This window comes from Cyprinodon tularosa, unplaced genomic scaffold (genome assembly GCF_016077235.1).
Source record: "Cyprinodon tularosa strain WSP-4 unplaced genomic scaffold, ASM1607723v1 ctg23, whole genome shotgun sequence".
Lineage (NCBI taxonomy): Eukaryota > Metazoa > Chordata > Actinopteri > Cyprinodontiformes > Cyprinodontidae > Cyprinodon > Cyprinodon tularosa.
Genome location: NW_024038861.1, coordinates 1187775 through 1203634, shown reverse-complemented (window position 1 = coordinate 1203634; position 15860 = coordinate 1187775). Strand labels below are relative to the sequence as shown.

General features: G+C 36.7%; 1 protein-coding gene across 1 annotated transcript in view; it reads left to right on the top strand.

The window, feature by feature from the left end:
* ankrd33ba (ankyrin repeat domain 33ba) overlaps positions 1–15636 on the top strand; it is a 33809-nt gene extending 18173 nt beyond the window's left edge. Inside the window, exons 2-6 of the mRNA XM_038286724.1 lie at positions 7776–7905; positions 8286–8426; positions 12509–12650; positions 12762–12960; positions 14303–15636. Coding sequence (XP_038142652.1) covers positions 7776–7905; positions 8286–8426; positions 12509–12650; positions 12762–12960; positions 14303–14848 — 1158 coding nt within the window. The 3' untranslated portion in view covers positions 14849–15636. The remainder of the gene's footprint in view (positions 1–7775; positions 7906–8285; positions 8427–12508; positions 12651–12761; positions 12961–14302) is intronic.
* The last annotated feature ends 224 nt before the right edge of the window (positions 15637–15860 follow it).

Here is a 15860-nt window from a genome sequence, read left to right as displayed (position 1 = left end):
AGGAATTGTAGGGCGCCAGGTTAGGACAAGCCAAGAGCCCTTAAAGGAAAGTGGGGACATTTTGAATGGCTACTTCTGTAATTTAAGTTTGAGTTCAGCCAAGCTTTGCTGAAATTAAAGTTTGACTTGCAAGATAAGAAATAAAAGACCAAACATTTATATTCCTTACTGTAATTGCTTTACAAATGTGTTCAATCTTTATCTGTCTTCTGCAAGAAAGGAAGGGGAAAACCCCTTGGGTGCTGGAAGCTGGCATTGGCACCCCCAGCTTGACAATCTGCTTAGAGCAGCAATGAATAAGGGTAATGATGGGCCATGAAAGATACATTGGACCCATCCATCAATATAGGAAAAAGAAGGGTTGAGTCATAAATTCGGACTGACTTTGTCACCATACTGTGACATAATCGACTTAGTAATGGTCTTTGAGGGATGCATCCCCTGAATACCCACACATCGATTGTTTCTACTGTAGATGACTCCCAGTTCTTAGGAACCACCAGAGACTGTACTTCCTGCAGCAACCCAAATGCAACCGTCCACAGGAGCTACTGGTCATCTTTTACATTGTTTGTTCAGTTGTATGGGAAATATATCACTGTCTTATTAGCCTAAACCACAAAATATGACAAACTAAACTGCAATAAACAATGAGATTTGGAGAGAGGATCAAAAAGACTGATCTTACTTCCTTCCAGTATTTGAACAGTTTTCTTGGCAAAGAAAAGGCAGCTAACATCTCTGTAAATGCTATACATCCTGGACACAAATGGTTCAGTCCTGAGGCCTGCATTACAGAGCGTCATTAGCAAAAAAACAACAACAAAAGTCATTATGGAGACATTTCCTCTGCAAGGCTGTTGGATCAACACTTAACAGGAAAACCAAGAAACTCCAAGATCGATAAATACACATTTGCGCTACATCAAACTTGACTTCCTCTTTTTAATTTGTATATTCCCGTTTTCAATATTTGTAAGTTAGGTAGAACTGGAGTCAAATGCAAACACAAACTTTGGGAATAAAGCCAATTCTGATACTGGAAATATTTGTAACCAAAACTGTTGCAGTTTCACAGTGGCTTGATATAAAGTAGTTCTTCAATTTGGTTAGAATGTGGTTTAAGAAAGTTACTTCAGTTAGTCATTAATAAATTTTTTCAGTCAGAAAATGGGCTTCAGCAGAGCTTTATGATGTGAACTTGTTTTAGATCTGTTGTGTCTAGTCATGCATATCTGTGGAAGACAGACTTTTATCCTTTAGTGATTGTGTTTTGAAGTGTCAACTTTTAGCACTATAGTATTTGGTGTTATCATCCCTCTATCTATCTAACTTGGTAAGCTAAATTGATCATTTCTAGCATCCGTGTATCATTCGTTCTTCGGTTTTGAACCAAAAGTGAAAATAAGACAAACAACCGTTTTTATTTTTTTAATCTTGTTTCATAGAATAATGTCGAGAAATTGAAAACAGTTCCTTTTTTATTTTTTTATTGCAATACTAGATAGATTTATTTAAAACAAATGAAAGAATAGGGGATACATTAATTTTATTTTATTTTTTGTTGGGGTCTAATAGCCAAAGGGACCATATTGGGGGGGGTTGGAGGTGACGATTCTAAGGGCCCTTGACTGAAGGGGGGCCCCGAAACAAGAAAAGATTTGTTCAAATATAAAAACAAATCCATAAAATAAATCAATAAAATCTGTCAAATAAATAATCATCATGTTCTCAATCATTTTTCAGCAATAGACAGTGAAACAAAGCATACATTTATTTAAAAGTCTGGGTATCAAAATCTGGGTTTCAAAAAGGAATGGAAAGGAAGGAGCAAGAGGAGAGAGGGAGAAGGCATCCAATACCGGGACCGAGTTTTCCCTCCTTTTGTTTTTTTCTCAGAAAGGTTTGTTATTGGAATAGTTCAAATTAACAACAGATTATTAACCTGTTAAGTAAAATAAGAATGCTATCTGCTGCATACAAATATGTGGTTATTCTCCCTCAATGTCGGAGGGAATTACAACATTATTGATGCCACCCAGCTGGGTGCTGTCTGAAAAGCAGCAGGATTGCAAGTTTTTTATCATTTTGTTGTGTTTTGTTTAAAAAATAAAAATAAAACCAGGATTAATTCAGCATTTATTGAGCCTATTGTGTGTTCGGTGAATTACACAAGGGCTGAGAGTTTACATTTACCAAACACGCTATTAGATGCTTAGCAAGTTATTCATCATGTAAACAGAGGATCCACCAGCAGCCCTGTTTCCACAACACCTCCCACCCCCCCATTTATATATATATATATATATATATATATATATATATATATATATATATATATATATATATATATATATACATATATATAAACATAACTTTTTTTTAAATATTGATAACTATAAAATTAAATGGCCTCAGCTGACTATACTGTATCCTGGACAGCTGAGGTGCATTGGGTAGCCTCCAGCAGCCTGTAAATAAAATCTGTGTCGATATTAAAACAGTTTAGTTAGATTTTTATAATCAGATTAAATTACAACCATTAAAAGACATCTATAAATCTTGATCATTCTCATGAGCCGCTTGAAGAAGCCACAGAAAATATACATGTTTTGTCATTACACGTACAGATTAATGAAAAATAATCTGTACGTAAATAAAAGGATGTAAATTTAAAGTTTAATGTATATTTAACTTTTTCATGTTCTGATAATTTTCCTTTGTAGTAATATTTCAATAAAAATTACATTGACATTTTAAATGATACTCTTCAGTGCATCTTTGTAGGAGTTTTAAAGCTTGCGTAATTTTCTTTTTTTTTTTTTTGGTGGGCAATATCAATGTCTTTCATGGGGCCCCAAATTCCTGGCGGCCCCCCTGCATATAGCATCTCGTTTTGCAATATTACTACAAACTGGCTTGATTCAATAAAAATATATATATATATGTCTTCTTGCATACAATCTACTCTTTAATCCTAAATCGTAACAGTAAAAAAAAAAATCTCTATTAAGTCAGTTTTATAAGTTGCGTTAGGGTGAATATGTTCTATTGATGAATATCGGTTGGGAAATTGTTAGATATCGCGCAATCTATCTATCTTCTATGGCTTGTTCTTCAGTCAGACAAAAGGGAGGAACAGGTTACCAGTCAATTGCAGGGCACCATTTAAATTTATTATGTACCGTATTTTATTTCTTTAGTTCCTTACAATGCTATAAATGTTACAGTAGAGTAGTAAAATTAGTCCTGTGTGCTGCCACTTTGACTTTTTGTTCTTGCAAATCACCTGCCTCCTGTTTTCACCAACCCTCTACGTAAGTCCTAGCTCCAGGCTTATATGTATTCATGATTTATGTAAATGACAAACATTTTTCCAATCTAGACTGGTTCTTTCAGCTTTGTTCTCACTAGTATTAAATGAGAGTTCTGTCTCTGAAACCTCAATACACCGTCCATGCTTGCTGGATACTAAGGCTGCCTTTAGAAATGTTTTGCATGTGTTTGTCCGGCTGAACTCAGTTTCATTTCTTCAGTCCAGGCCATCTATCTACTATAATCTGGCTGCCCAACCTCCAAATTGCTCAGCATAGTGGCCTCTTCAGTATGCTAAAGGACCGCATTAGACCAAACGACCCCCACAAAATGTTTTTTAGCTAATTTCTTTGAAGTAATTAGCTCTGTTCTTTGGCAAATATAGATTGGAAATGGGACATATACAAATGCTTTATAACAACTTCACTTTATTGCTCTGTGACTATAAATACTAAACTAAACTTCACCTGTTCAGCCAGGAATTAAACCCAGAGCATTGGTCTTACAAGGCAACAGTGCTTCAAACTGCACCACCGTGCAGCCAAATATAATTTTACTTAATTTAAATTCACAAGCCTATATACACTTCCTCTATATCCAGTTTAGCTGCCTTTAAACTGTATGACATTGGTCAATCCACAAGCTTCTCACAATACTTTGCTGGAACTTGGCATTTTGTGTTAACAGAATTGGTTTATTATGTCAAGTTTGTAGGTTGCCATTTGGAGGTTTTCCAGAGATATACAATAAAAATTGCAGTATATCGTCTTTATCACTGTATCCAGATGCATAAGGATAAATCATATTTTGACATGCGTATTTTGATCAATAAAAATACTTTAAAAAACAGCGTAGTCTGATTTAAAGCTGGTAGAAAATTGAGCTGAAATATCCTCTTACACAATGCTTAAAGAAATTTAGTTTAAACTGTATTTTCTGACTTCCAGACAATATTTCTGCTTTTGTATATAGAAAATGAAGGTTTATATTATTCTGGAGGGAGTGGGCCCAAATAAGAGTGTTGCCTCCAGTTGTTTTCTGTTCAGCACACAAACTGCTGACAGGAGTAATTCGCTGAGTAAAAATCATCTGAGTGGAAAGACTTGAGAAAAAGGAAGGTAACATGCTTGTTCGTCAGAGAGATTTGCAGGCAAACAGAGCGAAGGCCGATGACTGAGATTGCTCCAGACATGCTGCAGGACATGCTGTTTAAGTACATCACAGCGAGGCTGGAGGACTGCCAGGGATGTGTGTTTGTGCGTTAGCGAGGAAGTATGAAAGAGAATAAGACAAGAGTGTCTAAACAGAATTACTTGAAACTGTGCCAGTGTAGGTAAATGTCTTTTCCAAGCTGTCGAGCAGTCACTCCATAGAGGCTGGGTGAATCCTTGCCCGCAGGCTGGAAACATAACTGTTATCACATCAGCTGCTGACTGACATCCTCACTTGTTTACAGGTCAGGTTGTGTTACAGGTGAAATAACATGTTTGCCTTTAACAAAAAAAGAGTCTGGAGGATTTTTTCATGGATCTCATTTGAAAATGTTCATAATGATTACTACAAAGTTAGTTTTGCACACATTTTTGATAAAAATCCATATTGATTTATCAGACCCTCACACTCTATATATGCTTTGACGTTATTCTTTTTTTTTTTTTTTTTTTTACAATCGCCAACATCAGGGTATTTTCTTGTAAGTGTATGTTATGATCCAACATAAGTTATCTTACATTTGTGGAAATTGATTAGTGAAATTAAACTATGGGTTTCTTACTTTTTCCTTTATAAATTTAATTATTTAAAGCCTGAACCATGAAACAATTGACAGAAAATACTACTTTTTCAAAATTAGAATTGTCATTGAACTCTTTAAAAAAAGTTAAATAAGAAAATTTGTTTGCATAAATTGTGATACATTTGGGCATTTCTGTTGTTTCTTCAATTATGTAAGTCAGGTTTAAAAAAAAATCACACTGTTGATGCAGAGGTCTCAAAAACTCATGTATCAAATATGATACACTTGACTTTAAAGGGTTAAATGGAAATATCTGATTAATCAATTTCCTTTGAACAAACTTAGAGAGAAATTCACCGTTCAATAGGAACACAGCCCTGAACAAGGAATATAGATGTAGCTGTTTTTTTGTAGAGGAATGTGTAAACATTTGGTTTTTAGATGGGCAAAGCTGGTAGAGCATAGTTCCAAAGGCTTGCAGCCAAGTTTGCAGTTTAAGGAAGTTTTATAGACTATTAACTCAAAGGAGCTGATTAAAAAATCACACAGTTTCCACATTTCTTTTGTTTTTTTAATTGAAATCATTTTTTTAAGTGCAGACAGTCTGAGCACATCTGGAAGAAAGAAAAAAAACAACACAATTATGTGTTATTACTTTTTGTTTGCTTGTTACATAAAATCCTAAGATTAAAGTTTATGGCTGGAAACCGTTGCCCCTGTTTTGTTTAATTTCTTATTTAAATGGGGTGACTTTATGATTTTTCCAACAATTCCAACTGTATGTTAAGTCAAATATTAGAAATACTAATGTAGGAGACACTATGTGCTCATCAACCTAAGATGTCAACTTTTTACACAAAGAGGTGAGAAGCACTAAGGTTCCATATTAAGTTTGCTGGAGGAATGTGTAAAGAGTCTCTGGTAATCTACAGTTTGTACTTTTACACAGTTTAAACCTTTTCCTACAGTGACTTACTCCTTATTGTCAGGATTATCAATAATAAAGAATTTTTATTTTTTTTTATCTGCATGACACTTGTTTTTTAAGGCAGAATCCACTTTTTTTATTATATGTAGCTACACTCTGAAAGGTATGATGTTGTGAGATGTCAAAATATATTTTTCTTATTACTTAATCTACTACCTTGGACCAGGGATGTCCAAAGTCTGTCTATGAGGGCCGCTGTCCTGCAGGTTTTACATTTTTTAATGTTTCAGCATAGTTGATTTCAACTAATAGCTGTTTAACATCATTTAAGCCTCATGTTCACTGTCTAGTGAGAAAGTTGAGACTAAAATTGGGTTTTTACTTTCGAAATAAGCTGTGCTTTTCTTTTAATGTAAAAAAAACGGTTGGTGGCATCCACTTTTTTAACTGTGCTGGACTATGGTGATATATTATATATGCATTCATCTGCTCAATGCCTGCAGATGATTGACGCAGCCTATCACGCATCATTGAGATTTATTACTAATTGTAAAGCTCGCACCCATCACTGTGACCTGTATTCTCGTGTAGGGTGGTCTGCCTTGGCTACACGGAGGCTTTGTCATTGGTATATATTTATATATAAGGCTATTCTTGGTGCGCTTCCATCTTATTTATGTTCACTTCTTATGAAAAAAAGTACTGGTCATTACTCTCTCCGTTCTCAGGCTGTTGTCTTGTTTTCTGTCCCACGTGTCAGTACTGAGCTGGGTAAAAAGGCCTTTGCTTACTCTGCTCCCTTTACATGGAATTTGCTGCAAAATAACATGAAACTTAGTAAATTGGTTCCTTTGAATACTTTTAAGCTGAGAATTAGATGTTTTGAGTTAGACTCCCTCACATGTCAATGTTTTAATTGAAATTTTATTGTAAGTGCATATTTGGCTTTTATGTGTGTGTCTTTGTACGTATGTAATGATGTGATTTAATTTTGATGCCTATCTTGGCCAGGTCTCCCTTGCAAAAGAGATTTTTAATCTCAATGGGTATTACCTGGTTAAATAAAGGATAAATAAAAAAAAATAATAATAATAACAGGCATTTGCTTAGTTGCAATCATCAGAAGCAGCTTTGCTAAAGACTAAACATCACAAACCTGTAGGACAGCGGTCCTTGAGAATGGAGTTTGGACATCCCTGCCTTGGACTTTCAAACCATGCTAATGTTTTGTAACACCGTTAGTAATGAGGCAACAATGTAGAATCCAACAGATTGTTCTTCTACAGGAGCCTGTTTAAAGGGGTTTACGATTATGCAAGTGTTTGATGAGTAAAGCATTTTTCTGCTATTTTCAGAAGCGACCAACCTTCTGGAAGTGAACAAGTTTTACAAGGTTTTCTCAGCTCACTCTGCTCAGAAATTTGCCCCAGACAAACATTTACACATTTGTCCACACAGATGTGAGAAAGTACACATTCATTGACGCATAAAAAAAAAGATAAGTACACATCAGCATGCGGTAAAGACGCTTTGTACTTTTCCCATTGTCCTCAGGGTCCTTTAATGAAAACCCAACAGATGCCAGCTTTAACTACGGACTTTATTTTTTCTGAGGAGTCACAAAGGTCCACTTGTCTTTTTCGATTACCTCTCATAATGCCTTGATTATATTTTCTTCATGCTACTCCCTAGAGGTCAGCACTTAGTTACATTTTTGCTGATTTTAACCTTTAGTTTTCCTCCACCGTCTTTCCTCCTCCCTTGTCTACCTCACTCCTGTCATTTTTTCCATCTCAGACAGGGCTGCTGGTGGCATGTTACCAAGGTTTCGTGGACGTCATCATAGCGCTGTCTCAGTGTCCGAACCTGGATGTTAACTGGCAGGACAGCGAAGGAAACACCGCTCTCATCACTGCAGCACAAGCAGGTAACACAAAGACACAAACACGCACAAATGGTCGGTTTATCATTAAGAACAGGCTCAGCTCCACACACATACGCACCCATGCTGTCAGGCTGCGTCACAGTGTTGTCTGACACATGCTCTCACAAATGCAACAAATGGGCGCTTTGGCACTGATGCTGACGCAGACAAATGCACAGACTAGTTTGCTTTAGCACCACTCTGGCTAGAACAGAAGTGGTGAGTGTGTTGTCTCAGCACCCATATGATTGTAGGTTCAAACATTGCAGACGAGTTTGAGTGCCACTTGAACGAGTAATTTCTAAGCCTCTTTAGAAAATATTAAAGTTTCAGCTTATTCTGAAATTTACCTAAACAAAACCTCTTTCCTTCCTGTTTTTAAGGCCACATAACGATCACCAACTATTTGCTGAACTACTACTCTGGGCTGGACATAGAGAGAAGAAACTGTCACGGCTTCACTGCTCTGATGAAAGCTTCCATGCAGGGCAGAGTGGAATGTGTGCGCTCGCTCATGATGGCAGGTGAGCAGCCTGTGGAATTGATCAAATGCTCAGAATGAACATGGTCTATATACTACATACATATACATACGGGATAGAGACATATTACACTGAGATTTGTAGATTATTGGCTATGATTAGAGACTTCATTTAGATGGCTGGGAAAGTGAACAATCTTATTCTGCTGCTTTAAAACTCAGTAAGCTTTTGAAATGTCCAAAGTTCATTAATTTATCAACTTTAATGTTAAATGCCAAACTATATGCACATTACTTTTTTAAATTCTTCTGATACACATACAATTAGAAGTATATTCTTGATCATAACTTTAAACTTACAATAACAAGCGAACCGCTGTACTGTCTAACTTTGATTTTAGTCATTTCTTTGTGCCCAACTTTGAATCATCTCTGTGAGACATTTATAAAGGTAGCTTTTTAACCCTTTATAGGGGACTCAGTGAAATACTTTGAAAATCAATATACAGTTTTATTAGAATCCAGGACAAGACAGAGGAATAGTTGTATGGTTATTTTGATGGCAAAAATGAACAAGAAAGGCTAACTTGCCAGAATATATTAAGAAAAATAACAAAAGTGCTTCTATAAGAAATTCATGAAAAACACAATAGGAGTGAAATACACAATTCTTTTTGGTACATTTGAGGCATTAATGCTGATACTGACACTTACATTTTTTTTTGGTTTATAAACCAAAATATGCTTAACTAGGCTTATTTTTTTTTGACTTTTTTACCTTTTTTTTCTTGACTTGTTAACTTTTTTTTTCAACTTAATTTACAGTAGGTAATTATTATTCAAAGACTCATCTAATTGGTCAAAAGCCAAAATAAGATGTACAGCCATGTAGCAGTATCTTTGCTGAATGGCTGGATATAGATCTTGTGCTTCTAGACCTCAGTGAGGGACTGGGGGCGGGCTCCATTTGTAAAGGGTTCGCAAGTGATCAAGAACGGTAACTTGCACTATAAAGGGTTAATAGTTGCCTGCATTACTTAAAAAATAAGTAGTTAGTTACTAGTTACCTCTCCAAAAAGTAACTGAGCTATTAACTTAGTTACTTGTCAGCGAAATGAACTCGTTACTACTTAAAGTAACTATGTAGTTACTATGATGTCGTTATTTGAATTTTAAATAGAACTAGAATTTCAATGATTACATGGATGAAGTTTATTATTAATTCTTAAATTGAACAATCAATTTAAAGGTCTACACTTCTGATTACATTGAAAACCAATCTGCATTATTTTGGTGTGTATGGTTTGACAAATGAGTTGCACTGATTATAGTGCCACTGAGTATGTTGGATGTAGGAGTTTACCCTGTTGTTGGTTCAAGCCTCGGCTCAGGCTTACAGTGTCGTCATGTTCTTGGGCAAGACAATTCACCTGCATTGCTTACTGATGGTGGTCAGAGGGCCCGGTGCGCCTGTGTAAGGCAGCCACTCCTCTGTCAGCGCTATATAATTACTGGCCATTTACCATCATGTTTCTTGTTTACCATAAAAGATGTAGAACCAAAAAGTCCCATTTCCATTAAATCAAACATGACGGTAGTTTATACTATAACTGTTAAATGAACTATCTGTGTTTATACCTTAACAACAGTTATTAGAGATAGTTTTTTACCTTGTCACTTGGTCGAACAAGGATTTTGCTGACGAGCTTTTGAAATGTTGCTCAGCTGTAGGAGGACTTAGCCTATCCTCTACAAATTACTCAGTCACCAACCTCTTCAATTCTCCTTTATGCCGTAAATATCGGTAAGCAGAGACTGCAGTTGCTTAGGGGCCGACAACGTCTTAGGGACCCCATCACTGACACCTGGTAGTCCCCCTACGCAAATGTAGACTAGGACGTCTCTTTGCAGATGTAATGGTGCGAAAAAATTCCTCTTAACCCACCTGATACTGAAGTGACTGACTGGACCGGTGTATTTATACCACAACATATGCTAGATTTCAACATGATGGTGAGCTGTTTAAACACAACACCAATAGCAAAGCAGACATTGGTACTTTTAACTTTGCGATAATCTCCCTGAAATTAGTTTTTGGAATTTGGGATGTCTGTAACATGTGGTGGTGCGCTGTCACCAATGGTTCCATTTTTCCGCGTGTGATGTGTGATCATATACTGCTGAGAATTGCATCATTGTATCTTCTTGGCCGATTTATGGAACTGTCGCCATATCTTGAACCTTTATCACGCATTGTACTTTATATGGGGCCCACCCAGATAATGTTGCTTATTTTTGTGTCGTTACGCCATTGATTCTCCTGTGTCAAACATCCTGACCTGATCTGGAGAAATCCAAATTTCATTGTTCAGATTTACTCGTGCTGTCATCTTTTGACATCTTGCAGGTAACTGCTTGTTTAGCCTCTAGCTTAAGGTTGCTGTGCACTTGTCATTTCGGTGACATATTTAAAATATAGCCACTTGAAGCTGGTTACCCGTCTTCTTCTGTTGTTTTTAAAACTATAAATTAAATTAAAACCGTCTTCTTTTTCTGGTGCTTTAAAATCGTCTTCTCCTAATATAGAACAGCAAAGAATAACAGTCTTCTTCTCTTCTTTATTTAGGCTGGTTACCATGTGTTGTTCAGCTCAGATGGTAACGATGGTAAAATTTAGTTTGTGACGCTTTCTATTATTCTGTAATTGCAGAACATAAAATGTTATGGTAAATGTGTTACTGACAGAACTGGGCATCAGACTAACAACACTATGTTTCAGCCTTTCAGGCATTATAGAATGTGATGGCTGTAAGGATATCCTATAGCAATCTGGGTAGCAGCAAGTTTAAATTTTTTTGCATCGGAAAAATTTTATGGAATCAGCAAAATTTGAAAAAAACTCGCAAAGAAGAAGTTATGCACATAGACCTGGCTTGTAGGCAACATCCCCATTACAAACTGATATTCTAAGAAAGTTACAAAAATTTTACAAAAAAACCCCACTGGACTTTGATTTCCAAGTTTGAAGACGTTTTGCTTCCCATCCAGGAAGCTTTTTCAATTTAAAATGTCAGGAATAGTGTTTAGTTCTAAGCTTTATAGAGTAGCCCAACAAAGCCTTTTTATGGCTTATGTAACATGCAAATTAAACTTGAAAAACAGGTCTACCCCTTAGTAATGGGGAGTCGTTGAGGTCTTTGTTAGCCTGCAATACCCGATACTGACCTCAACGACTCCCGATTACTAAGGGGTGGACCTGTTCTTTCTGTTAAATTTGCAAATTTCTAAGCCATGCCCTGGATGACTGAGAATCTTCACCAGCCTGCTAACTGGCTGACATGTTAAAGAAAGAACAGCTTACCTAACTGCAAAACAGTTATTGAAACTTTCCTTCATTACTGATCTGTGGTCATTGCTAGATTGCAGCTTCTACTTCTTGTTTATCACAGCCCTGCATGGAAATGTAATGTAGACAACATATGACTACATTATGCTTTGTGCTGCTCGGTTAGTTTGATTTAAACCAAATGGAAACATTTCCATGTTTCCTTTTTACTTTTAAAAGCTCGCTTAAAAGTTGCATTGCAGTTGTATGGAACCATGGCCAATGTAAGGACTGTAGTATTCTTATCTTGTAAGGGAGATTCTGTATTTTCTAATATGTTCTTTATGATATAATTTTATTCAGGTTACCACTGAGCACAGAAATTTGTATTTCCTACTGATTTAGGACCAGCAAAGGGAACATGGTAGCATTTTGTGTTGGGTGCAACCCTCACAAATCCATTCCTACTTTAAAGGTAAATGGACAACAGAAATGTTGACCATCAGAACTAGACCTTAGTGGCACCAACTCCATTACCAAGTCTGTAGCAGAATCTTTATCCATCCACCACACAGCTGGCTTTGACTAGCTTTCATTTACCTTGTAAAAAATAAAATAAAACATCACAGCATCATGCTGCCATCTCCATGTTTTACTTTTGGGAGGTTTTGTTCAAGCACGTGTGCTGTAGAAGGTTTCCTCTACACAAATTTAATACACTGAAGTTTGTCATTGCAACAAGGTTATGTACTCTATACTCTCCACTGATGTTTTGTCTTTTCTTTCTCTACGTCTATCAGGGGCTTCCCTTGATGCAAGGGACTTTGGTCGGAACCTGACTGCCAGGGAATGGGCATTGTTTACGGCTCGTTATGAAACTGCCTGGGTGATGACACGTCTGATGGAGCGTCCCTATCCTTTCCAATACTCTGATACATACAGGTAAAACTTAGATTGTGTGTCTATATTGCAAAAATCTCCCATAGTGTTTAGATCAGAGTATTATTTGAATGCAGAAAATATTATTATTTTAATAAAACTTACTCCCTTTAGTCTTGAGTGGCCCCCGCTGGCATCTCTGGTCGCTAAAGCCCAGGAGCCTCGCGGATGTCTCAAGCGCCTCTCGGACACTGTGCGCAACATCTTCAACATCGCAAATGTCACCAACCCTGAGGAGGAAGGCGTTATCGACCACATGGTGTCTGTTACTACTGCCATGAGAAGCCCTTTTATCGCTGTGGCCTGCCGTACTGTGAGTACATCTGCTCTACATGTATTCTTTCTATGCCTTTTGCAAACAATCTTCACTATATTAGTCTCTTTACTTTACAAATGATGACAAAACCTATGGATTGAGGGGTTTACAATGTATTTCAAAAGTGTTCACCCTCTTTATTTCCCACATTTTGTTACTACAGCAACTGTCACTGTATTCTATTGGAGTTGAATATAATAGACCAACACAGTGCAGTGTATAATTGTGAAGTGGATGGACAATGATTCGTCGTTTGGAGGATTTTTACTTGTAGAAATATAAAATAATTATCTTACATTTGTATTGAACACAGCAGAGAGGTATGTTTGTGATGAAGTTTAACATTGGATTGGTTCATAATACAATATCCTAACCTATCTTTTGGAGCACTGCTCAATTGTTGATCCAGGAATGAAAAGAATGCAGCAATACCAATAATCAATTGAGACAAACTGAAAGGCCAGGCAAGGAGAGGATAAATCAGTGATGCAGCCAAGAGGCCCATGGTAACTGGAGGAGCTGCAGTTTCCCAGCTCTGACAGGGGAATTTCTTGAGAAGATAAATATTAAGATATTGGTAAGAACCTTAAAAAGTCCCATTTATAGTTTTGCAAAAGTCATGTCGGAGATACAGCAAAGCTGTTGATAACAAATCTCTGATCAGATAGGATCCAAGCTCAATCTTGAGCTTGATATGGATAGCAGAAATGTCAATTTCTGGAAGTTTAGAAATGTGAAGGGACTCAAAAGACACAAAAACCTTCTACTACACTTTATTTGTAAACTGATCTTGAAAGGATTAATCCTTTTCTTTCCTTGTTATATTAATGTGCTACTTTGCGTTGGGCTGTCGCATAAATTCCCCCTGTAATTCACCAAGGCTTGCTATTGCAATTTACGAAATAAGAAAAAGTTCAAGGGCTATTAATACTTTTGCAGAGGCACTATTGGGAAGGTGATAAGTGGAGCTATTAACTCACGTTGCAGAAGCATATATCGTATGCCCTCTAAATTGCTGTTTTCCTGCTGCCCGTGTTAAGAATTGAGGTAATTAGATTTCAAAGGATAACTATTGCATTAATTTATCTTTCTGTTCTATCAATAAATTCTCTGTTCTTATTAATAACAGGAAATAACTAATTCCTTCATTATCAGATAAGCAGTTTATCCATGCAGGATTAATGGTACTGGAAAATACAAAAGAATAATTGAGCCTTGTTTCCAATTCTCTAAAAAGAACATCCAGAACTATGAGAATTGCTGCTACAGTTACACTCTACTTAAATGCAGCTATTTTTGCTTATCAGAAAATGTTTATTTTTTTTTTATTTTTTTATAGGTGTGTCCTGACAGTCCTCCAAGTGTGGGCAAACGTCGTTATGCAGTTCCAGAGATTATCCGCAAGCAGCGTGCCAAAGAGCTTCTGTGCGCCAACCCCGACAGGGTGGAAAGCCACCTCAAACTTTTTGAAAACTCACGGGTCACTTTGGTAGCAAAGAACTCTGACAACCGGCGGTCCAGCCTTCAAGTCCAGAGATCTGTGCCTAGAAACAGGAGCTCCAGCTTGGGCGTTGTTGCTCACAACCAAGCCCTAGAGCTGCGAAGAACAAGTCTGCTGCCGCTGCACATGGTGCTGAGGAGGAGTAGCGTCAGGCCGGGCTTAAGCATCCCAAAGGTCAGGATTTCAAAGGCCCCCCCTTCCACCTATGAACCGGAACAGATCAGGAGAAAAAGCAGCGCCAAAGATGGAGGAGGAAACCTGCTTCAGATCCCCAAGTGGCGCTACAAGGAGCTCAAAGAAGAGAGAAGAAGGGCAGAGGAAGCTGAGAGGAAGAGGCTGGAGGCTGTTACTAGGAGACATATTGCAGCTGGGAAAAAGAAATAATCCAATCACCTCAGGGAATGTCATTTTAATCCTTACGAAACCTAGACAGGTCTCAAAGCTAGAATATTTTGACTGGAGGTTTGTGGACCAAACATGCTAAGACTATTTCCTTAAACACTACTGTGAGAGCTTTATTACTCAGTGCTAAGTCAGAGATCCACTCAGAGAATCTGAGACACTAACATTTTTGAGATAATTTATTTTCTAATATTTATTGCTTTTAAATGGAGGCCCAATATTTTATTTTTGTTGATGCATTTTTAGTTTGATACTCTAGACAGCAGAAGACGTAAAGAGACATTTGCTCCCAGCGCAGCAACACAGGAAGCACATTTATCTCTTTCTGCATCGGAGGATGAACATATACTGGAATCATGTCTTTGAAACTTTTACTGATAAGCGTCTTATGTGCTGAGATAATTCAACTCTAACATGGGATCTAAATGCATTTGCTAGATATATATTTTTAGAATGCTTGCTACATTAAAGCCTTAGTCTGAATGTGTTTTGAATACATACATATATCTATTTTGTACTAGAGATTTGATTGCTTTTTGAAGTTGTTTTATTTAATATGGACACAGTTTGGAATATTTTTAAGTACTTTTGACATTTGCAGAAGAGAAATAAAGGAAAAATCCTTAAAATGCAGAGAAAAAATGTAAATACTCTCCACATGTTTACAAGAGAAAACCAAATTTATATTAGTATATAAACTATTATGCAATGAACATATATGAAATTGGTGTAAACAGGGTATAAAAGATGTGAAATAAAACACTCCTGCTCACTCTGACTGACTATAATATGTGCTGGGTTTTAATTTGAGTGTTACTATTTTTGTCTTTAGCTAGAAAAAGTTGATATGAATGCAAAGAGTGTCAGAGGTTTATAATCATCACGTATCTGAATAATAATTCTGGCTTTTTAATGATTCATTTGAACCGTTCATTATCCAGGGTAAAATTATGATGCAAAATACAACTTCAATAAATCTTTAAAATATTAATTA